The sequence below is a fragment of the Ursus americanus genome, chromosome 7 (genome assembly GCF_024610735.1).
Source record: "Ursus americanus isolate L20-20 chromosome 7, mUrsAme1.1.p, whole genome shotgun sequence".
In the NCBI taxonomy this organism is placed as follows: Eukaryota; Metazoa; Chordata; class Mammalia; order Carnivora; family Ursidae; genus Ursus; species Ursus americanus.
In genome coordinates this window covers 38,512,388-38,535,479 of record NC_142133.1, presented here as the reverse complement: position 1 = coordinate 38,535,479, position 23,092 = coordinate 38,512,388, and the positions used below count along the sequence as shown (strand labels likewise).

The 23,092-nt window shown below is 43.4% G+C and overlaps 2 protein-coding genes and 1 long non-coding RNA gene across 18 annotated transcripts in view; 2 read left to right on the top strand and 1 right to left on the bottom strand.

Moving 5' to 3' along the window:
• The first annotated feature begins 4,616 nt into the window (after window positions 1-4,616).
• On the top strand, window positions 4,617-18,191 carry TPRKB (TP53RK binding protein). 2 transcript variants are annotated; one of them, XM_087863560.1, is made up of 5 exons: window positions 4,617-4,711; window positions 10,864-11,027; window positions 12,468-12,590; window positions 13,949-14,125; window positions 15,149-18,191. In XM_087863560.1, exons 2-5 carry the CDS (start codon window positions 10,887-10,889, stop codon window positions 15,233-15,235), a joined length of 528 nt encoding a protein of 175 aa, XP_087719686.1. In that variant the 5' UTR covers window positions 4,617-4,711; window positions 10,864-10,886; the 3' UTR covers window positions 15,236-18,191. The 2 variants fall into 2 exon arrangements, with proteins under 2 accessions (XP_087719686.1, XP_045644243.1); XM_045788287.2 differs by lacking the exon at window positions 4,617-4,711 and adding an exon at window positions 8,688-8,948.
• LOC123786060 (uncharacterized) overlaps window positions 9,162-23,092 on the bottom strand; it is a 14,466-nt gene continuing 535 nt past the window's right edge. The window contains exons 1-5 of one of the 5 annotated variants that reach the window (XR_015725223.1): window positions 21,455-21,529; window positions 19,287-19,518; window positions 12,615-18,147; window positions 12,396-12,517; window positions 9,162-9,429 (exon numbers count right to left, since the gene is read on the bottom strand). This is a non-coding gene — a long non-coding RNA (uncharacterized LOC123786060). Of the gene's footprint in view, window positions 9,430-12,395; window positions 12,518-12,614; window positions 18,148-19,286; window positions 20,801-21,454; window positions 21,530-23,092 lie in introns of those variants that run through there. The other 4 variants (XR_015725222.1, XR_015725224.1, XR_015725221.1 and 1 more) reach the window with 4 other exon arrangements.
• Window positions 21,601-23,092, top strand: part of NAT8 (N-acetyltransferase 8 (putative)) — a 25,077-nt gene continuing 23,585 nt past the window's right edge. For all 11 annotated transcript variants that reach the window (XM_087863559.1, XM_087863557.1, XM_087863558.1 and 8 more), the window contains exon 1: window positions 21,601-21,733. In XM_087863559.1, the coding sequence (XP_087719685.1) occupies window positions 21,721-21,733 (13 nt within the window). In that variant the 5' untranslated portion in view covers window positions 21,601-21,720. The remainder of the gene's footprint in view (window positions 21,734-23,092) is intronic.

Below are 23,092 nucleotides of genomic sequence, written 5' to 3'. Positions count from 1 at the left end.
GAAAACCCCAAAGAATCCACTCCCAAACTATTAGAAGTTATAGAGCAATTCAGTAATGTGGCGGGATACAAAATCAATGCTCAGAAATCAGTTGCATTTCTATACACAAATAATGAGACTGAAGAAAGAGAAATTAGGGATTCCATCCCATTTACAATAGCACCAAAAATCATACGTTACCTTGGAATTAACTTAACCAGAGACGAAAAGGATCTATATTCTAGAAACTACAAATCACTCTTGAAAGACATTGAAGAAGACACAAAAAGATGGAAAAATATTCCATGCTCATGGATCGGAAGAATTAACATAGTTAAAATGTCCATGCTACCCAGAGCAATCTACACTTTCAATGCTATCCCAATCAAAATACCAATGACATTTTTCAAAGAACTGGAACAAATAGCCCTTAAATTTGTATGGAACCAGAAAAGGCCCCGAATCGCCAAGGAATTGTTGAAAAGGAAAAACAAAGCTGGGGGCATCACAATGCTAGATTTCAAGCTGTACTACAAAGCTGTGATCACAAAGACAGCATGGTACTGGCACAAAAACAGACACATAGACCAATGGAACAGAATAGAGAACCCAGAAATGGACCCTCGGCTCTTTGGGCAACTAATTTTTGACAAAGCAGGAAAGAACATCCAGTGGAAAAAAGACAGTCTCTTCAATAAATGGTGCTGGAAAAATTGGACAGCTACATGCAAAAGAATGAAACTTGACCATTCTCTCACACCATACACAAAGATAAACTCCAAATGGATGAAAGACCTCGATGTGAGACAGGAATCCATCAAAATCCTAGAGGAGAACATAGGCAGCAACCTCTACGACATCGGCCACAGCAACCTTTTTCATGACACATCTCCAAAGGCAAGAGAAACAAAAGATAAAATGAACTTGTGGGACTTCATCAAGATAAAAAGCTTCTGCACAGCCAAGGAAACAGTCAAAAAATCTAAGAGGCAGCCCACGGAATGGGAGAATATATTTGCAAATGATACTACAGATAAAAGACTGGTATCTAAGATCTACAAAGAACTTCTCAAACTCAATACACAAGAAACAAATAAACAAATCATAAAATGGGCAGAAGATATGAACAGACACTTTTCCAAAGAAGACACACAAATGGCTAACAGACACATGAAAAAATGTTCAAAATCATTAGCCATCAGGGAAATTCAAATCAAAACTACACTAAGATACCACCTTACGCCAGTTAGAATGGCAAAAATTGACAAGGCAAGAAACAACAATTGTTGGAGAGGATGTGGAGAAAGGGGGTCCCTCCTACATTGTTGGTGGGAATGCAAGTTGGTACAGCCACTCTGGAAAACAGTGTGGCAGTCCCTTAAAAAGTTAAAAATTGAGCTACCCTATGATCCAGGCATTGCACTACTGGGTATTTACCCCAAAGATACAGACGTAGTGAAGAGAAGGGCCATATGCACCCCAATGTTCATAGCAGCATTGTCCACGATACCTAAATCGTGGAAGGAGCCGAGATGCCCTTCAACAGATGACTGGATTAAGAAGTTGTGGTCCATATATACAATGGAATATTATTCAGCTTTCAAAAAGAACGATTTCTCAACATTTGCTGCAACATGGACAGCAGTGGAGGAGATAATGCTAAGTGAAATAAGTCAAGCAGAGAAAGACAATTATCATATGGTTTCTCTCATCTATGGAACATAAGAACTAGGAAGATCGGTAGGAGAAGAAAGGGATAAAGAAAGGGGGGGTAATCAGAAGGGGGAATGAAACATGAGAGACTATGGACTCTGAGAAACAAACTGAGGGCTTCGGAGGGGAGGGGAGTGGGGGAATGGGATAGGCTGATGATGGGTAGTAAGGAGGGCACGTATTGCATGGTGTACTGGGTGTTATACACAACTAATGAATCATTGAACTTTACATCAAAAACCAGGGATGTACTGTATGGTGACTAACATAATTTAATAAAAAAATATTTTAAAAAAATGAACCCAAATCAAGAGTTGGACGCTTAACTGACGGAGCCACCCAGGCGCCCCAACACTAAATATTTTTGCATTATCTTCTACTATTTGCCTCCATGTTTAAATACTATGTTTATTTTGCCACTTACTGATATTTTCCATTTGTGATATTACCAGTTGACTTCCTGCTGTGGAGGATGCGGATTTGGCTCATGCACATCATTTACCCACATGCACACTTCTGTCCTCATTCCTCAGTATAGTTACTTCCCAGCTTCCAGTTCAGTCAGTATTCTAAGTTTATGTTGTTTCCTAGGTATACTGAGCCATAGCATACCAAGATTATGTTCCTTTCTCACACTGCTTTTGTCCTCATTTTGCCTCATTTGTTTGCTTCTTTTCCCTGCACCTATCACCAGTTCATCCCTCAGATTCCAACACCACTGTAACATTTCTCTTCATTTGGATAGGATAGACACAGATCCTTTCTTGTCTGCAATCTTTCCTGGAGCCCTCTTGGCCTTTTCCAGGTTGGGTGCTGTGTTAGTTTGCTAGGGATGCCTCAACAGAGCACCAGACTGGGCGGCTTAAACAGCAGAAATTTTTGTTCTCACAGTTCTGGAGGCTAGACATCCAAGCTGAAGGTGTTGGCAGGGTTGGTCTCTTCTGTGTAGAGATGGCCATCTTCTCCCCTTGTCCCTACATGGTCTTCCAACTGTGACTGTGTTCAGATTCCTTCTTATGAGGACACCAGTCATATTGGATTAGTGCCCACCCTTATGACCTTGTTAAACATATTACCTCTTTAAAGACCCTATCTCCAAATATAATCACATTCTGAGGTCCTGAGAGTTAGGGTGACTTCAACATACGAATTCGTCAGGGGTGGAGGGTGGCACAACTCGGCCCATGATGGGGACCTTCATCGTTCTCTATGCCTGGGGCATAGCTGTTGCCCTGGGATTTCTCTTCACGGTCACCCTGGTCATTTCTTATACCCCTCTTCTGTTTCCTGGATCCCATAGCTGCTGCTTTCATGGTGTACTTCCCTGTTTGGTGGAGTGTATCCTTCCTTAGCTTCCCAGGGAGGGTTAATGGGACGTAAGTTTTTTCGAGACTTTTGCATGTGTGAAATGGGTGTATTCTTTCACTCCATTGATAATTTGCTAGGCTACAGACTTGGAGGTAGGCACTTTTAAATGCATTTATTCATTGTTTTCCACATTTTGTTGTTCTTGAAACCCTATGCTATTGTGATTCTCGAGCTTTTATTTGTGACCTGCAGTTTTCCTCTCTGAAAGCTTTAGGATCTTCTTTATCTCAAATGTCCTGAAACTTCATGATCTGTTTAAAAGTGTCAGTATTTTTTCATTTGTAATGCTGTATACTTAGTGAGCCCTTTCAGCCTGGCAAGTTGTGTATATCAGTCCTGGGGAATTTTCTGTTTTATCCTTTCTATTTCAGGAACCTCTACTAGTTGAATATATATATATTGAAATGTACCTCTAAGTGAATTATGTATTTTTTCTCTTATTTTCCATTTTTAACCTTTTGCCCTTTTTTTTAAAATCAGGAGAATTTCCTCAGCTTTATTTTCTACCTTCCATATATTATTTTCTTTTTAAGATTTTATTTATTTATATGACAGAGAGAGAGGGAACACAAGCAGGGGGAGTGGGAGAGGAAGAAGCAGGCTCCCAGCGGAGGAGCCTGATGTAGGGCTCGATCCCAAGGATCCAGGATCACGCCCTGAGCCAAAGGCAGACGCTTAACGACTGAGCCACCCAGGCGCCCCCATATATTATTTTCTGACTGGCATTTTTTTTTCAAGTACTTTTTCTTTTTTTAATGAATGTATTCTTTTCTCTCCAAAGTTACCAATTATTTTTAGGTTTCTTCTGTTCCCTTCATCAACTGTTTTCCTCCTTTTTTTTTTTCTTTTTTCATTTGTTTGTTGATGTCTGTCTCTCCTGTTAGAGGTGTTCTTGGGATATCTGGTGACCTTTGCCCATCTTTTCATACTTAAGATTCCTTTCAAGCCTTGCAGAGAAAGTTTAGCCAACTGAGTAAACATGTTTGCCCATTTCCCAAGTAAAATGTCAGCACTTTAATCCCTGCCTCAGGCTCTGCTTTCCAGAGGACTTAGCCAGGTAAGATAATCAAACATTTGTTAATAAATTTGGCAGTCACAGGTGTTTTTTTTTTTAAGATTTTATTTATTTATTTGACAGAGATAGAGACAGCCAGCGAGAGAGGGAACACAAGCAGGGGGAGTGGGAGAGGAAGAAGCAGGCTCCCAGCGGAGGAGCCTGATGTAGGGCTCGATCCCAAGGATCCAGGATCACGCCCTGAGCCAAAGGCAGACGCTTAACGACTGAGCCACCCAGGCATCCCCATATATTATTTTCTGACTGGCATTTTTTTTTCAAGTACTTTTTCTTTTTTTAATGAATGTATTCTTTTCTCTCCAAAGTTACCCATTATTTTTAGGTTTCTTCTGTTCCCTTCATCAACTGTTTTCCTCCTTTTTTTTTTTCTTTTTTGTTTGTTGATGTCTGTCTCTCCTGTTAGAGGTGTTCTTGGGATATCTGGTGACCTTTGCCCATCTTTTCATACTTAAGATTCCTTTCAAGCCTTGCAGAGAAAGTTTAGCCAACTGAGTAAACATGTTTGCCCATTTCCCAAGTAAAATGTCAGCACTTTAATCCCCGCCTCAGGCTCTGCTTTCCAGAGGACTTAGCCAGGTAAGATAATCAAACATTTGTTAATAAATTTGGCAGTCACAGGTGTTTTTTTTTTTAAGATTTTATTTATTTATTTGACAGAGACAGAGACAGCCAGCGAGAGAGGGAACACAAGCAGGGGGAGTAGGAGAGGAAGAAGCAGGCTCATGGTGGAGGAGCCTGATGTGGGGCTCGATCCCATAACGCCGGGATCACGCCCTGAGCCGAAGGCAGACGCCCAACTGCTGTGCCACCCAGGCGCCCCTGCTGTGCCACCCAGGCGCCCCGGCAGTCACAGGTTTTTAATTGTTTAACCATGTATACAAGAGTAGGAAGTACCAGGGCTCTTCCTGATCTGACATTGAGATCCTACAAATCTTTATATCTTTAGGAATACAGAAATGTCAATTATATTCAAGGTAACAAGTTACCAAGAAGTACAGGCTATAGACTTGTATGTAGGCATTTATTCTGGGGGTTATTTTCACATGACTTGGGAGTAGTATTTGGAGCCTTGGTGTCTTCCATGACCCATTTGTTCAGATAACACTTCCAAGGTTAGACTCACTTTATCAGATGGTAACAGTTACTCATATTATGCAAGTTTATATATTGCAGACAAGGTTGATATTCTTGTGAGAGTTTTCATTTAATACTTTACCAAATCAGATCTTTTGAACTAATTTTATGATGCATAGTGATCTCTTCCTCTGCAACTGTAGTAAAGGGATAATCTTTACCTCTGAGATGACTTTTTTTTATTTTTTAAAGATTTTATTTATTTATTTGACAGAGAGAGAGAGTGCATGCACAAGCAGGCAGAGGGAGAGGGAGAAGCAGGCTCCCTGCTGAGCACAGAGCCCGATGTGGGGCTTGATCCCAAGACCCTGCGATCATGACCTGAGCAGAAGGCAGACACTGAACCAACTTAAGCCACCCAGGCGCCCCTGAGATGACTTCTTAAGAACAGTAAAATGCATCCTTTTTTAGTGCACAGTTCCTCTGAGTTTTGACAAATGCATTCAGTTTTATAACTACTACCACAATTGAGAACCTAGCCATCACCCCCAAAACTTTCCTCATGTCATTTTGTAACCAACTGCTCCCACCAACCCCAGACCCTGGCAACCACTGATGGGTTTTTGGTCTGTATTTTTACCTTTTTTAGAATGTCATGTGAGTTTAATCACACAATATATAGACTTTTGGATGTGATTTCTTTTATTTAGCATAATGCTTTTGAGATCCATCCATGTCACTGAGGGGGATCAATAGTCGATTCCCTTTTTGTTGCTGAGTTAGTATTCTATTGTATGGATATACCACAGTTTGTTTATCCATCTACTGGCTGACAGACTTCCAGTTTTTGACTTCTGAACAAAGTTGCTATAAACATTTGTATACAGGTTTTTGTGTGAACATATGTGTTTATTTCCATTGGAGTGAGACTGCTGCTATGAGGTAAGTGTTATGTAATTTTATAAGAAACTGCCAAATGTTTCCAAATGGCTGTACTATTTTACATCCCCATCAACAGGGTATAGGAATTCCAGCTGCTCACATCCTTACTAGCACTTAGTATTGTCAATGCTTTTTATTGTACCTATTCTAATACATATGTATTGTTGTATCATTGTGATTTTTAAAAGTTTGAGGGGGCGCCCTCATGGCTCAGTCAGTTAAGCATCTGACTCTTGATTTCGGCTCAGGTCATGGTCTCAGGATCATGATATCATGCCCTGTGTCAGGCTCCATGCTGGGAGTGCAGCCTGCTTAAGATCCTCTCCCTCTCCTTCTGCCCCTCCCCACCTTCCTCTCCAAAAAATAAATAAATAAGTTTGAGATATAATTGATATGATATACTGTATGGTTTTAAATATACAATGTGATACTTTTGACATGTATACAACCATGAAACCATTGCCACAATTAAGACAGAACATATCTATTACCCCCAAAGTTTCCTTGTGCTGTTTTGTAATTCCCTTTTTCCACCCAAGGTCCCCTATCCAAGCAACCACTGATCTGCTTTCTGTCACTGTAGTTTTATGTAAGAGGAATCATACAATATGTACTACTTTTATGTCTGGCTTTTTTTTTATTCAGCATGATTATTTTGAGATTCATCCACGTTATTCTATGTCACAATAGTTAGTTCCTTTTTATTGCCAAGTTGTAGTCCATTGTAGGGATATATGATATGCTTATCTATTCATCACTTGATGAACATTATGGTGGTTTTCAGCTTTGGGTGGGTTACAAATAAGCTGCTAAAAACTGAGCTACTTTATTTAAATGTCTATTTTTAATCAACTTTATTGAGGCTTAATTTAGAGTCTATAAAATATACTTTAAAGTGCACAGTATGATGAATTTTGACAAAGTCGTACTCCCTATGTAACTAACACCACATCAAGATCTAGAACATTGGCTTCACGGCAAAGATTCCCTTGGGGTCCTTTCCAGTCCTTGTCTCCCACTCCTCCATTCCCAGCAATCACTCTTTTGCTTTCCAGTCACTCTAAAATAAATCTGTAATTCCTAAAGTTTTGTAGAAAAGGGGTCATATGGTAATACATTACGTTCTAGTTTCTTGCCTTTTTTTTTTTTTTTTTTTGCTGAGCATGTTTTTAGATTCATCCACGTTGCAAGCACTGTCAAGTATCAGTAATTCATTCCTTTTTGTTACTGAGTAGTATTTCGTTGTATGAATTTACCACAATTTATCTGTTGACATGTTGTTGGGCATTGGGTTGTTTCCAGTCTTTTGCAATTAAGAGTAATTGCAAAAGTTGCTGTGAACATTCATGTACAGGCCTTTATATGTACATGTTTTCATTTCTCCTGGTAAATGCCAAGGAATGAAATTGCTGAGGACAGTAAATACACATTTGATTTATTAAACTGCCATTCTTTTTCTAAAATGGTTATACTATTTTATAAAACTCAAACCAGCAATACCAATTGTTTGTACTATCAGTTTTTAAAATTTTAGTTATGGGCGTGTGTAGTACTAGCTCGTTGTTTTAAATTTGCATTACTCTGCTATGATGTTGAGCATCTTATGTGTTTATTGGCCTGATTCATATATCTTTTGTACAGTGTTCAAATATGTCACCCATTCATAATTCGGTTGTTTTACTGAATTATAGGCGTTCTTTATGTAGTGTGGATATCAGTCTCTGGTCAGAATATCTTTCTCACATATATATTCCCACTGCGTTCAAGCCCATGGTACTCTGCTATCTCTTAAATAGCGGAAGGCCTAATGTGTCTCAGAGCCTTTGAACACTCTTTGTTGCCTGGAATCTTGTTCTCCCAGATCACACAGATTCCACGCCTCCTCCAGTCACTGTTCTAAGAGCCCTTTCTGGTGAGATCTTCACCATCCTATTTGAAATAGTAATACCCACGACCAGGCATTCCTCCCTTTTCCTTTTTTCTCCATAGCACATATCCACCCGACAGCTATATTTGTTATTTACTTGTGTAAATTTACCTCTTTAAAGAAAAGTACTGTCCAAGATGAGCTCCAACCCTAAAGAACATGGAAAATAATTCTCTGCAACCTGTTATAAGGGGATTACGTCCGCTCTTGGAGGCTGATACACTTAGGGATGAGAAATTTCTGGGCCTGCTAGATGCAGGAGGAGGTTGATTTCATCAGTGTCCTGTCACCTATCTTTTAAGTACCGGAGGCAAATCGCGGTCTACTCCAGGAGATCCTCCCTAAATGACCGACAGCACCGAGAGCAAGAAGGGGACGAGTCCCCCTGCAGAGAACTGTAGCGGAGACGAAGGTGGAGCTCAGCCTAGACAACACTGCTCTTTGCACAGGAAGAAACCGACGTCTTGCCCAACACGCGTCGGAGACAAGGCTGAGACTCGGCACCGAGACCTCAGCGTCCAGTCCCCGGGTCCTTACTGTCCCCGTCGCCGGAAGTGACGGACGGGACCCCGGCTCTCCTTCGCGTCCGCTGACGGCTCAGGCTGGGGAAGAAGCTTGTGGGGAGAGGCGAACGCGGCTACAGCCCAGCTTCCGGAAAGCGAGGGCTTTGTTTCCGAGGGAAGGGTCTTCCCAGCGGACCGGAAGGGCGCGCGTGTGGGTCCTCTCGGGGCCGGGCGGAAGAAGGGGGCGGGGCCCGGAGGGCAGCTCCGGGGACGCAGCAGGGCTGGGACAGGCGCTCGCTCCCTGACGTCGTGGAGGGCGGAGGAGCGAGTCTAAGAGGAACCTGGACCCGGGGCCCTGGGCGCCTTGGTAAATGGAATCTTAACGGCGAGTTGAAGGGAGGGAGGAAGGAGTCGGGGCTCTGCCTGTGGGGGCAGAACGGGGGAAAGAGCTGTTGCGGCGGTGGCGGAAAGAGCGCAACCGCGGGACCGGCGCGCCTGCGAGCGGAGGAGGGAGAGACGTCCCGGATCGGAGGGCCTGGGGGCTTTATCACATGAGCAGGGAAGGACCAGCTGGGGCTTTTTGAGAGGATCGCTCTTCCTGCCCGGTGGAGGTTGGATGATGGGAGGGCAGGAGCTGCGAGGCGACCGCCCCTGGGAGGCCACGGCTGTAGCTGAGCGAGCGAGGCCGCTGGGGGCGGTGGGTGTGGGCGAGAAGTGGGCGGGTCAGTGATCGCTAACAGGTAGAATCGTCAAGCCTCTGCATTAGCTATGGGAGCTGAGCGAGAGTGGGTGTCCGGCGATGATTCGAAGTTGCTGGCCGAAGTGACTTTTGCCAGGGGTCCTTTTTCCTTAATGTAAAAACATAAAACAGCGAAGAGTTTTTTCCTTGCTGATTATATGTATTCCTATTTTGTGTGCTCACTGTAGAAAATTCAGAACGTACATTTTTTTAATAGAAGACGATAAAAATTACCAGTAATCCTACCACCCGAGATGGCCATATTTTGGTGTGTTTCCTGTTTTTGTTTTCTGTGTGCATCTTTTTTTTTTGGAAATTGGGAATATATTCGTTATATTTTTCCTGTATCTTTCCCCCCCATTTGACATTGCTATGACTATTAATAAAGATTGAACTGCGATGTGACAAGACATTATTCACACATACTGTTTTTTCCTCACTAACAAAAAATCAGATGTAATTCCACCAAGTCAGAGATAACTTTTTGGTGTATTTTCCTTTCAGTATTTTTATGCACTTTTTTGAGAAGCCCACTAATTATGCTACATTTTATGTTTTGTTTTTCAATCAGATGTTTTTACTCAGTTATTTATTGCTGTTTTCACACATCCTTAACTGCTCAAGACTACAGTTTTTAATGGTTGTTTAGTCACAACAAATTCCATTATTAGCTAATTTGTTTTCAATTTTTTGCTATTAGGATAGTAAGAGGGACATCTAATTTACATAAATTTTCATGTTTTTAATTTATTCCTTGAAAAGAGCCCTAGAAATGGAACCTACCAAGTAAAAGGGTAAAATGAATTTATCAAATTGCCTCACCCAAATATCTCACTAAGACTTTGACTGAAATTGTTTTAAAGATCAAATTTTTGCAATACTTTGTTTTTCAATTCAAGGATATGGTTGTCTTTCTAGTTAGTGAAATTCTTGTCTTTTATGTTCTTTTATGTCTTTGTCCTTTCCTTTTTAAACTTATGTCTAAGAAAGGGCCGGTATTGATTTTTTAGTAATTGTAACCTCTTTGCTTAAATGTCATATGTGAAATGAGTATCTTTGAGTCAAGTGTCATACTTTCTTCAATAAAATTATTTTCTTAATATTTGTGTCTAGGTTCTGCTAAAATATATATAAAATGGTAAGACCAGAAAGCTAAAAAGGCTAAGTTGGAGTGAGGTTTCACTAATACCATAAGTAACCTCTGGTCTAAAAAATTCCTGACATTCTGCTTCTACTTGTCTGTTAGAGAAGCTTCCCCTCAGCCATGTATCAGATCCTGTCTGTACAACCAGGGAACCAGGCAGCAACCTTGATCCTTTCTGAGGAATGGTAAAGGAAGCTTGAAACAACTCAGCGGGGGTGGGAAGACAACATCTCATGAGGATGCTAAATGTGCTTTTGGATGGATTCTTCTAGCTTAACAGTTCTGCCATCTTATTATTAAAATTATTTTAATTTATTTGTTAGCAAGGATATTTTTTAGTGTATTATAACGTTAACTTTTAAACAAATGAAGTCTTTTGGTCCTTTTGGTTTTATGCAGATAGAATCCTGCTTGTCTATGAAATGCAGTTAACACATCAGCTGGACCTATTTCCCGAATGCAGGGTGACCCTTCTGTTATTTAAAGATGTAAAAAATGCTGGAGACTTGAGAAAAAAGGCCATGGAAGGTGCTATTGATGGTTCATTAATAAACCCTAAGGTGGTAAGTACAAGTGAGAATAGATGAGCTATAACGGGGCATTGAAGAATATGTTAATTTTTCGTGATGTTATAGGTTAGCCTAAAATTGTCACCTTTTTGGGTAAAGAGTTCTTGTCCAGGCTGTGGAGTCAGACTGGGCCAACCTTGAATTTAACAGTGAATAGAAGCGGAAGTGCCAGGAACTCCCCCACGAGATAAGATGGGTTGTGGTCTGGCTCTGAAGTAATGGCAAATGCCTGGATCTTCATCTCATCTAAACTAGAAAAATCTCTGCACAGGCTTCGAAGGGGCACGTGCACCCTAATGTTTACAGCAACAATGTCCACAATAGCCAAAATATGGAAAGAGCCCAGATGTCCGTGGAGAGAGAAAGAAGATGTGGTACATATATACAATGGAATACTACTCAGCCATCAGAAAGACTGAAATCTTGCCATTTGCAACGACATGGGTGGAACTAGAGGGTATTATGCTAAGTGAAAGAATTCTGTCAGAGAAAGACAAATACCATATGATTTCACTCATGTAGAATTTAAGAAACAAAACATGAACGTAGGGGAAGGGAAGGAGAAATTTAAAAAGATGAAAATAGGCAAACCATAAGAGATGCTGAACTCTAGGAAACAAACTGACCGTTGCTGGAGGGGAGGTGGGTGGGGGGATGGGGTAACTGGGTGATGGCCATTAAGGAGGGCACTTGATGTAATGAGCACTGGGTGTTCTATGCAAGTGATGAATCACGAAATTCTACCTCAGAAACTAATAATACAGTATATGTAAACTAAATTTGAATTTAAAGAATTTAAGAAATAAATACATAGAAATTTTAAAAAGCTGTTAGTTGGGGGAAAAAAAATCTCTGCACAGGGAATGTGCATAGTGGTTAAGAGCACACACCGAGGAACTGCGGCAGCAGGATTTAATCCCAGCTCTGCCATTAGGACTTTGAGCAAGTGGTGGCCAACGTTTAGAGAGTGCTTACTCTCTTCCTTTCCATGTACCAACTCATTCAATCTTCACAACAAGCCTATGAAGTAACCACTATGATTATCTGCATCTAACAGATAAAACTAAGGAATTTGCCCAACTCCCCTCAGTGGTAAGTGACAGAGCTGGGATTCAAACCCAGACATTCTTTGGTTTCCTCATCTACTGCACATGAATAATAATACTGATTTAAAATAAAACATGTAAAATGTTTAGAATACGGCTTTTCCCATGATATTAGTTCTCAATGTTATTTAAAAACTTTTTACTATTTAAGTTTCTTGCAGCTTTAAAATCCTATGATTTTCTGAACACCCAGCAATTTTGAAAACATAGTCCATAGAAATTGTGGTGAAGTAAAACAGCCTGACATTGGAGTTACCAAGAGATAAGGCACGCATCTCCAGAGTGCTCCAGATGCTCCATGTGTAACTCCTTCTGTTCTCTTTGGTAGATTGTCGATCCATTTCAGATACTTGTGGCAGCAAACAAAGCAATTCATCTCTACAAATTGGGAAAAATGAAGACAAGAACTCTATCAACTGAAATTATTTTCAACCTTTCCCCAAATAACAATGTAATTAATATGGATATCACTTACTTTATTTCTGTTGATCTTGCCATGATATACCATGTGTTCCCTAGTGTTGGGTTGGAGGCTAAATTCCTGTATGCCTGTTGTTAGTAACAAAGGAAAATAATAGTTAAAAGAGTTCTGGACAGAGTTGAGGTTTAGCACTGCCTCTTACTAGATAAATAAGCTTTGCAGTCATTTCATATATGAGTAAAGTTTAGCTACATTAAATGAGGGTAGTTTTATCTGTCCATCCTATCATATAATAGGAGCAGGAAGATCCCTCTAAACGATATATACACTTAAATGGTACAACATTAAGCATGGATATTTGTGTATTATGCACGTCTATGCTCCTTATAAACTCCTTGAGGATAGAATCCATGTCTTTTCCATATCCAGAAGCCTGCTGGTTACCGGGAACAGCCCTTAACACGGGCTCACTCAACCCCTGCACACAGGAAGTTTGTGGTTTGAGATACTGATAGTAATCAAAGTTATTGAGCTAAAGACGTTCCATCTGTGGCACATAAAGACAAAAAACAAATTTTGCTGATGAACTTTGAGTATTACCACTACAGTTAATAACACACCAACCAGGTATTAATATCATCCAGAGGATAATTGGGAAAGCTGTGGCATGATTTAAAGTAATGTTTGAAATTTTATAAAGTTTACAAAATGCAGGATAATAGAATTCCTTGGTACCTAGTGAAAAAATTACCAAAGAATTATTTCTTTGAGATCATTTGAAATAACTTGAGAAACTATTCAATTCAGTGAGCATCTGTTGGGGTTGTCAACCACTTTTGGCTATAGTTCCAGGACAGGAGAAACAAATATGCTCCTGAGGAAGGCAGGGAAACAACAGAAATCCAACTGCTCTAAGATTAATGATATAGTGGGAATAATAATTCAAACTGATGGGAGCAGCAAGGAAGCAACTCCTGTAAGGAGGAGGGTGCAGCGGGGACTGCCCTGTGCATTGGATGGTAAAGGGTGAGGGCACTCCAGGCAGAGGATGGGGAAAAAAGTGTGAAATGATGGGACCCCCACACAGTCCAGGCTGGCTAGAAGGTAGGCGTGCATGGCTGGAGGGTCACTGGGGATCAGAAGGAGGGGGTGTTTGTGTGCCATGCCAAGAATGGGCTTGACTGTGCAGTCAGGAGGTGCAGCGGTAAGCAGAGTGCTCTAGAGGCAGAGTTGGCGGGTGTTGGGAAGGGCTGTTGAAGAGAAACACTGTAGGTGGAGAGAACCAATTAGGATATGTAAAATAACCCACCAGAGAAGGAGGCTGATGGGGAGAGGTTTCAGACACACAAACTACTGGTTTATTGTCTTTCCTTTTTTTTTTTCCTTAGATTTCAGAAGCTTTGAAAAAATTTGGTATCTCAGCAAATGACACTTCAGTTCTAATTGTTTACATTGAAGAGAGAGAAAAACAAATAAATCAAGAAGACCTAATATCTCAGGTTGAAGGTCATCAAGTTTCTCTGGAAAACCTTCCTGACATAACAAATATTACAGAAGTCAAAAAGGTTTGTAAATCTGTATTTTTAGAAAGAGTGTGATGAAGAATAAAACCGATGCTGTTTGCTTATTGATCACCAATGCTTCTGGGGGTTTTTGGTTTTTTTTTTTTTTTTTAAGAAAAGTTAATGTAATTAAAAATTACTTGAAAATAATTATAGAAGCTAAGAATTAGAAGGTGCAGGGGCGCCTGGGTAGCGCAGTCGTTAAGCGTCTGCCTTCGGCTCAGGGCGTGATCCCGGTGATCTGGGATCGAGCCCCACATCAGGCTCCTCCGCTGGGAGCCTGCTTCTTCCTCTCCCACTCCCCCTGCTTGTGTTCCCTCTCTCGCTGGCTGTCTCTGTCAAATAAATAAATAAAATCTTAAAAAAAAAAAAGAATTAGAATGTGCAAGTTTATGTAAAATATAGTTAGAAATTTAGTTGATAAAAGCATTCTCTAAGAATAAAGACATTCTATATTTTACATCTCAAATGCACTGTGTATCCTTTTTTTTTTTTAAGATTTTATTTATTTGAGAGAGTGTGCAAAGAGCACACGAGCAGGGGTAGGGAGAGGGGCAGAGGGAGAAGCAGACTCCCCCGCTGAGCAGGGAGCCCGATGCCAATGCAGATGTGGGGCTCGATCCCAGGACTGATCCCAGCCAGGACCATAGGATGGAGCCTGATGCTGGGCTGAATCCCAGGACGCTGGGGTCATGACCTGAGCTGGAGGCAGTTGCTTAACCAACTGAACTACCCAGGCGCCCCTGTGTAAGCTTGATCTTTAATGTCTAGATGTATGCTTTTAAAATTGTTACAAATTTGGTTTCTGTGTTTAGAGGGTTATCACCATAAGTGCAACTTAAAGGGAACTTTTGACATAAATGATGAGTTGCCATCTACTTTGCATATTTTAGTCACGTTTGTGAATTGTGATTTCATACCATTATCCCAGTAGTTGAATGATAATTTCACTTATACATGTTTGTATGATGAAAATGAGTAGTGCATGAAAAATAGCATGCCATAATTTGTCTTCTATTTTTACAGATATATAAACTATCTTCGCAAGAAGAAAGTATTGGAACATTATTGGATGGTATCATTTGTAGAATGTCAACAAAAGATGTTTTGTGAAATGACAGAAATATTTAAAATCTTCAGCATTTATAAAAATAACATGGATTTTTCTTTCTTATTATATATGTTCAGTGGTAGAAAACACAATGTTACAAAAAGAAAAAAAGCCACTACTGGTTTCTTTCTTAATATTTTAAAAGATAGCCACTGTTGCTATTATGTGTTGTCTTCTAGTCTTATGTTTCTATTCAAATATATTTCATCTTTATGTAATTGGAATAATTGGGTGTTTACTAGGTTCTTGCCTTAGTGATTTATATTCATCAGCTTATATCCCTGCCTACTTCTGGCTACTCTGGCATTTCCCTTCCCAGCCTCCTGGTTCCAAGCATTTTACATACAAGAATTCATTCATCATAATCTTATGAGGAGGTAAATACTAGTTTTACCACCATTTTACGCACAAGGCAACTAAAAGATAATACAAATAATAAGTAACTTGCTCAAGGTCATAACAGCTAGTATAAAGCCATGTTTTATAAATGGCTTGGAGTTTCTTTTCTTGACTTATCTTCTATTTTGATTGTAGCAGTTAAGACAGCCTTGGTCAAGGGTCAGCAAACTTCTGTGAAGGGCCAGATAGTAAATATTTTCAGCTTTGCAGGCCATAAGCTTTCTGTTGCACCTACTCAACTCTTGCTGTCATAGTATCCACAGGCCATAAATGATGAGTATGGCTCTGTTCAGTGAAACTCAATTGACAAAAACAAATGGTGGGCAGGATTCAACCTGAGGTCCATACTTCTAGACTTCTGGGTTAGGTTAGGTTTCAATTACAGTCCCTAAAGCTCATTGGCTTCACACGGCAAAAGTCTGTCATGCTCAGTCTGCACAGCCAGTGTGAAACCGTAAACACACAGGGCAATGACTCAAACCCTGTCTGCTTATCTTATGTTTCACTGTCCAAAGCCAGTCACGTCGTCCTGCCAACCTCAAAAGGGACAGAGAAGTGTGATCTTGCCACATGCTGGAAAGCAGGGAGGTGGAAATACTTAGTGATTTCTATCGTGATCATAAATAATAAGGCACGTACATACATCTCTAACATTTCTTGTGTGCAGTGTGCTTAGCATTTTATATGCACTACCTCATTTAGTCCTTACTACAGTTCCAAGAGATTTTTATCAGCAAGGAAACAGATCTAGTCTCTGAAGTCTCTTTCAAAAAATTTCAAACCTAGAGAACAATTAACAATAATACAATATAAGTCCGTGTACCTTTCATGCAAATTCACTGTTCTTAGCATTTTGCTGTATTTGTTTGCTCTTGCCTCTTGCTCTCCGATCTGCCTACCTGCACTCAGGTGTGTACAATACACACACGCACATACTTCTGAATGATTTCAAGGTTAAGTTGTAGACCGGCACTTCAGCCTACACAGTGTTTAGTTGTCATATCTCATCTCTTTTCATCTGAAGCAAACCTCTTAAGAATGATTTTGACATTTTTTCGAAGAGCACCCTAGGTATCTTTCAGAATTCCGCACTATCTGGATTTGTTCATGATTTAAATCAGCTTAAATATTTTTGGGAGTAACAGTAGGTAAATGTTGTGTCCTTGCCATTGCGCGTCACCAGGAGGAACGTGTCCACTGGCCCCATCATTAGTCATACAAAGTTTGATCACTTGATTAAGGTGGTGCCTCCCCCAGCCATCTCCATTTCAAAGGCATCTCTTCCCCTGACAGAGTAACAGTCTGATCTGAATAACCCCAGGCCCCAGTGCTCCAAACACCTCCGTGGCACTGCCCCTGCCCCTCCCATGCCGTCACTCACATTCTTTTTATTGACGTGGAACATGTCATATACCTACTAAGTCTCCTATTTTTATACATTTATATTGGTTTCAGTGTTTCACTTTTGCAAATAAATCTTTGTACATGTTTCTCTTTCTTTTAGATAGCTTCTGTGAAGTAGAATTCTTGGGGATGAGGAGCTGAACTCATTAGAAACTTTTCAGAGCAGAAAGGTACCATTCTGTACTCCCCACTGCAGCCACTTCCCTGCTCCCGGTTTGCTGACAGCAGCCACCCTGCACTCATATCACAATATTGAGGAAAGCATAACCTGGTTTGGTTGGTCTCAGAATGAGCAGATTGTATTCATCGAATTTGCCTGTTACTGATGTTTTCCTAATCCTTTGTGCCATTGACTTCCCATGTTCCCCTCCAGGTCACTCTTCACCCATCCCCCCTCCCTGTTCTGGGAGGCTGACCTATATGGCAGCAAGAGGACTCCTCTGACCGGTTCGGCCAGTGGGAGGCCCCTAGGAGACTGGAGTTGGGAAGAGAGTGTGAGGCCAGCATATTTATTCTCCTGACTCCTCCCTGCAAGGTCATATGGGCTGGCTTTGTCCCTGAACCTTTCAACTCCTGGGTTAGGTTCTTGTCAACTCTCCCTCCCGCCTCACTTCAGGTCTCCAAGCAGTAACACGCCTGGTTCTTGCACCATCCTTAGTCCCCCTCTACCCACCCACACCTTCAGAATTAGCCCCTTTGATCATCTGCATAAAATCTGCTGGAGTTACCCTAATTTGAGTGTCGGGGCCTGATACCCTTTCACTTTCTCAGACAATTAGTTGTAAGGTTACAAAACATTTCCGTTGTGCTGGAATCATTGTCCAAGGATTCCTGAACATCTTAGGAAGGATGACCCATCCCCCTACTTCTTTCCCCTTGAAAGGATTTGCCACAATTTTCATCCACTCATTTCCTTTAAATGACGAGCTCTCAGAAGCTCAGGGCATCGGGGGCACCTGGGTAGCGCAATCAGTCGTTAGGCGTCTGCCTTCAGCTCAGGGCGTGATCCCGGCATTCCGGGATCGAGTCCCACATCGGGCTCCTCCGCTGGGGGCCTGCTTCTTCCTCTCCCACTCCCCCTGCTTGTGTTCCTCTCTCGCTGGCTGTCTCTCTGTCAAATAAATAAATAAAATCTTAAAAAAAAAAAAAGAAGAAGTTCAGGGCATCGGCCTGAGGTTGGGTAACTGAGAACCCTGAGGAGAGGTTAGGGGAGATTCTTTCTGGGAACTTAAGTTAAATGAAGCTGAATTGATGTTCTCTTCTCCCTGAGACTTCCAAAATGTAATGCCACTTATGTACTGTCCATCTCCCTGGCCCATTTCTGGGCTGTGCTGGTGCAGTAGGGAATATTTTTCATAGATGTAAGTGTGGGGTTTTAGTGACATGTTTCTCTCAAATCCACGACCTGTGGAATTATGGTGATTCCATGAGGCCTTGGGTAGGAGATTTCAGCTTTTCTGGCCTTAGTTTTCCTTTTGTAAAATGGGGACATTAATATCAACCTTAGTTCTTAGGTTGTCATGAATATCAAACAGAGCTGAGGAAAAGAGATTCCTCACAGTATGAGGCATCTGATTTCTCTTTATGTACCAGGCAGTAGTGCTGAGGAAGACAGGAAAATAAAATAGGACTCGTTGCTGGTGGGAAAGTAGTACAGTTCAGCCACTTTGGACAACAGTATGGCAGCTCCTCAAAATGTTAAACATAAAGTCACCATATGACCCAGAAATTCCACTCCTAGGTATACCTAGGTTCTAGGTATACCCAATAGAACTGAAAACAGGTGCTCAACCCAAAACGTGTACACCAATGTTCATAACAGCACAATTCACAATAGCCAAAAGGTGGAAACAACCTAAGTGTCCCTTAATGGATGAATGGATAAACAAGTGTGGGATATCCCTACCGTGGAATATTATGCAGCCACCAAAAGCCATGACCTACTGATATATGCTACAACATGGGTGCACCTTGAAAACAAAGGGAAAGAAGTGGAACACAGAAATTCACCTATCACATGATTCCATTTAAATGAAACATCCAGAAAGCAGGTTAGTTGTTGCCAGGGCGAGAGGAGAGAGTGCAACCTGCGTAGGGGCCAGGGGCTTCCTTTTGGGTTGTGAACACGCTTTGGAACCTGGTAGAGGTGGCAGTTGCACAACATAGTGAATGTGCTGAATGCCACTGAGTTATACACAGTACAACAGTTAACTAAAACATGAAGTAATAGCATAAACACATCTGCCTTACCTGTAGGAGTTCATGATCTTAGCTGGGTGCCTTTAGATTCTCAGATCCGGCTGAGGCAGAGCCAGGTAGATTCCCAAGCCTCTCTTCGCCATCTGAAGCAGGAGCCTGGAGCCTCAGCACACTCCAGGCTCTATCTTTTGCACAGAGAATGACCCGTACGTCCTCCATCCAGAGACACCTGCTGCCAGCATTTGGTATGATCGCTCAGACTTTTCTCTCTGCATGCTTGTGTCTGTACATCAGTTTCAAGTTATATTTTTAAAAAAATGAGTTAAAACCTACTGTTTTGTAGTTTTTTTCTTTTTTTAAAAAAGATTTTATTTATTTATTTGACAGAGATAGAGACAGCCAGCGAGAGAGGGAACACAAGCAGGGGGAGTGGGAGAGGAAGAAGCAGGCTCATAGCGGAGGAGCCTGATGTGGGACTCGATCCCATAACGCCGGGATCACGCCCTGAGCCGAAGGCAGACGCTTAACCGCTGTGCCACCCAGGCGCCCCTCTAGTATTTCTTAGAACTATATTTTGACTTTTTTTTTCATATCAATAAATCCTCATCATCCCTGTTTATGGCTGTGAGGAAGGATGAAAAGCCTGAATGGAAACAAAGGCCATTGGGTTTTGAGAAGGCCACGTGAGAGTGAGAGTACAGGGAAGGAGAGCATGGGATCAGATTACAGACCTCTGGCCCTTCAGCTTGACTATTAGGTTTTTGACTAGTTAATATTACATTCACTAGGAAAGCTCAATTGTACTTTGGAGCCCCTTTTGATTCCTAGTTCAAATTTTGGTATGAAACCAATGTAGCAAATACCCATGGCTCACCCCTCAGATTTCATGTTAAACTCTACCCTTTGGCCTTGTTGGGTGCCAAAGACCTGGAATGTCAGCAGTCTCCTTCCACCGGACACCCCCCCCCCCAGCCCCACCCCGGGGGGCTTGCCAGCCTATGGTTTCTGACCAGAAGGCCTCAGGATGGTATCACTAGGGGCAGTCATGATTTTTCTCCCCAAGTCTGTCTCTCTCTCTCCAGCATCCTCTAGAGGCTCTTGCCAGAAATGTGGCTGTCACTCTGACCCCTTCCTCATCCTCATTCCCTTTTGGGTCATTACAAACTCCTGCCATTTCTGCCCCCAAAATGCACCTACAGGTGGGCTGGTTCTCAGCACCTGGAACGCCTCACTCTGGTCCAAGCCACCACGTACTCTTGTAGGGCCTCTGCTAGCCCCTGTGGCTCCTTAGTGAACATAGAACAAGACACCCCTTTCACACAGACGCAGCCCACTGATGACAGCCCAGGGCAGTGATGCCTTTGAGCAAAAAAGAAAAAGGTCACCTTTTCCTTTAGCCAGACTCAGCTCTGTGCCAGGACTCACCGCTTGGTGAGTGGAATAGGGGTCTATTTTTGTTCCGACGAGGCCTCCTTGGCCAGATGCTCTTGAACAGTGAGCAACCTGCGTATCTGTACCTTGGGGCTCTTTTTTCACCTGCACTGCTACACTAGCCTGTGGGGTGGGGAATATGTGCTTCCACTACTGTCTCCTCCCATCCACTCTCCAGACGTGGCCAGAGCAACACACAGGCACGCAGGCATGCACACACGTGCGCACACCCCTGCCTATGTTACTCCCCAGGTAAAAGCATAGCGATGGAGTAGAGTCCAAACTCCACACCCGGGACGACAGGCCGCACCCGCCCGGGCCCCAGCCGCCCTCATCACTCCCTTCCTCCCTCCGTGGCCACGTCGGAAAACCTTGCCTCTGTCCTGCCTCAGGGTCCTCAGGCCTCTGTTCCCTCCGCCCCAGACGCGCTCCTTCCCTCAGCCTCGCTCAGCTCTACCTCTCCTCCCAGTCTACCCGAGGGTCCTCCCGGGGGAAGCTCTGTCACCCCCTACGGCCGCCGGCCTCGCTCCGCGCCGCGCCGCCCCCCCGGGGGGCTGCCACTGCCGGGAACTCCTGAGGAGCGCCTAGCACGGAAAACCCGGATGTGCCAGGCCCTCCGCGGTGGCCCGACCGCCCACATAGCGCCTCGCCCAGGCCAGCGTTTGATAACAGCACCCACGCAGCTCTAAGGAGGATGAGAGCCTGGCTTCAGGAGCCGCGAGACCCAGAAACGCCACCTGACCGCGCGCCGAGGTGAGGGCGCATGGGCGGAGGGGCGCGCTACGTACGTGCGGGGGCGGACGCGCCCCTCCCCCCAGCGTATAGGCGTCCCGGGCCGGCGGTCTGCTCTTCGGTTTTTCGCTGCTTTAGTGGGTCTCGGTGCAAAACAGTCAACAGCTGTGGCTGCACGGGCCCACGAACGAACGAGGGCCGATGGAGCCTAGTGAGAGGAGGGCGGGGAACTGCAAACCATCAGTTTCCCTCAGAGCCGGGCGAGCCTGGGCAGGGAGAGAGCACCTGCGTGCTGAGCCACGGGTCTGGGCTCTAGCGTGTGATGACAGCACAAGGTGAGGCGTGCCATCCCCAGGCTCCGGGAAGCTGTGTGCAGGGGCCGGGGTGGACCCCCGAGCACATCAAGGTGCCCGCTGGGAGATGCTCCAAGGCCCGAACCACCGTGGGAGGAAGCGTGTAGGCCATCCGCGAGGGCAAGGTCCCCTGAGGTGTGCCAGGACAGGCTTCCCCCCTGCAGGCTAATTCCCTGGCTGTCACAGAGGTCAGTGGAGAATGGGCCTCCTGCTGCGTCATCGCCCAGCCTCTTGATCCTGGGGCTTATGATTATCGAATGTGCAGAAGCCAGCCAATGAGGTGGCCGTCCAGGGAGGGCCTGGTTCCTGGTGGTGGGCGAGCCCTGGGCAGTCTCACCTGGATGCCAGTCAGAGGCTGAGGGCAGAAGCCTTCCTGACCCGTCCTGGACATTCAAGTCTGTTGTGGTAGCAGGTGAGAGGACGTGGGTTGAAGGAGAGTGTCTTGAGAGAGGCCTGGAGCAGGGGACCCTCCTCTGGGGATGAAGTCTGGGCCTTTTTTGATGTTTGCCTTTTTTTTTTTTTTTTTGAAGATTTTTAAAATTTATTTGAGAGAGGGAGAGAGCACACAAGCAGAGGGAGAGAGAGAAGCAGACTCCCCGCTGAGTGGGGAGCCTGACATGGGACTGGGTCCCAGGATTCCAAGGTCATGACCTGAGCCCAAGGCAGACACTTAACCAACTGAGCCACTCAGGTGCCCTGATCTTTGACTCCTATGCCACCTCAGCAGCCTAAAAATTTGCAGTCAAGGGGGAAGGAGCCTTTGTTGAAACTTTTACTTGGGGGCGCCTGGGTGGCTCAGTCTGTTAAGCATCTGCCTTAGGCTCAGGTCACGATCTCAGGGTCTTAGGACCGAGCCCTGCCTTGGGCTCCTTGCTAAGTAGGGAGTCTGCTTCTCCTTCTCCCTCTGCCTGCTTGTGCTCTCTTTCTCTCTCAAATAAATAAATAAATCTTTTAAAAAAATGAGACACCTGGATAGCTCAGTTGGTTAAGCATCTGCCTTCGGCTCGGGTCATGATCCCAGTATCCAAGGATTGAGTCCCACATCGGGCTCCTTGTTTAATGGGGAGCGTGCTTCTCCCTCTGCTGCTCCCCCTGCTTGTGCTCACTCTCTGATAAACAAATAAAATCTTAAAAGAAATATATTAAAAAAAAAAGAACTTTGGAATACAGGATTCCTGCCACGTATGGTCCCTCTCTAGGGACCAAAAGGCAGGGGGACACATGGTCTGACTGCTGCATGGAGCCACTCCAACATACCAAGAAGCTAAGTGAGCCAGTAAGAGGGGAAAGAGGGTGGAGAGGAGGGTATTTTATATACCAGAGTTTGTATGTGTTATTTTA

Bases quoted from the DNA above. Each gene is read 5' to 3' on its own strand.
- TPRKB (XM_087863560.1), top strand. From the start codon at position 10,887: ATGCAGTTAACACATCAGCTGGACCTATTTCCCGAATGCAGGGTGACC. The intron at 12,591-13,948 runs GTAATTAATATG...TTTTTTCCTTAG, and splicing joins ACCTTTCCCCAAATAACAAT to ATTTCAGAAGCTTTGAAAAA. The intron at 14,126-15,148 runs GTTTGTAAATCT...CTATTTTTACAG, and splicing joins ATATTACAGAAGTCAAAAAG to ATATATAAACTATCTTCGCA.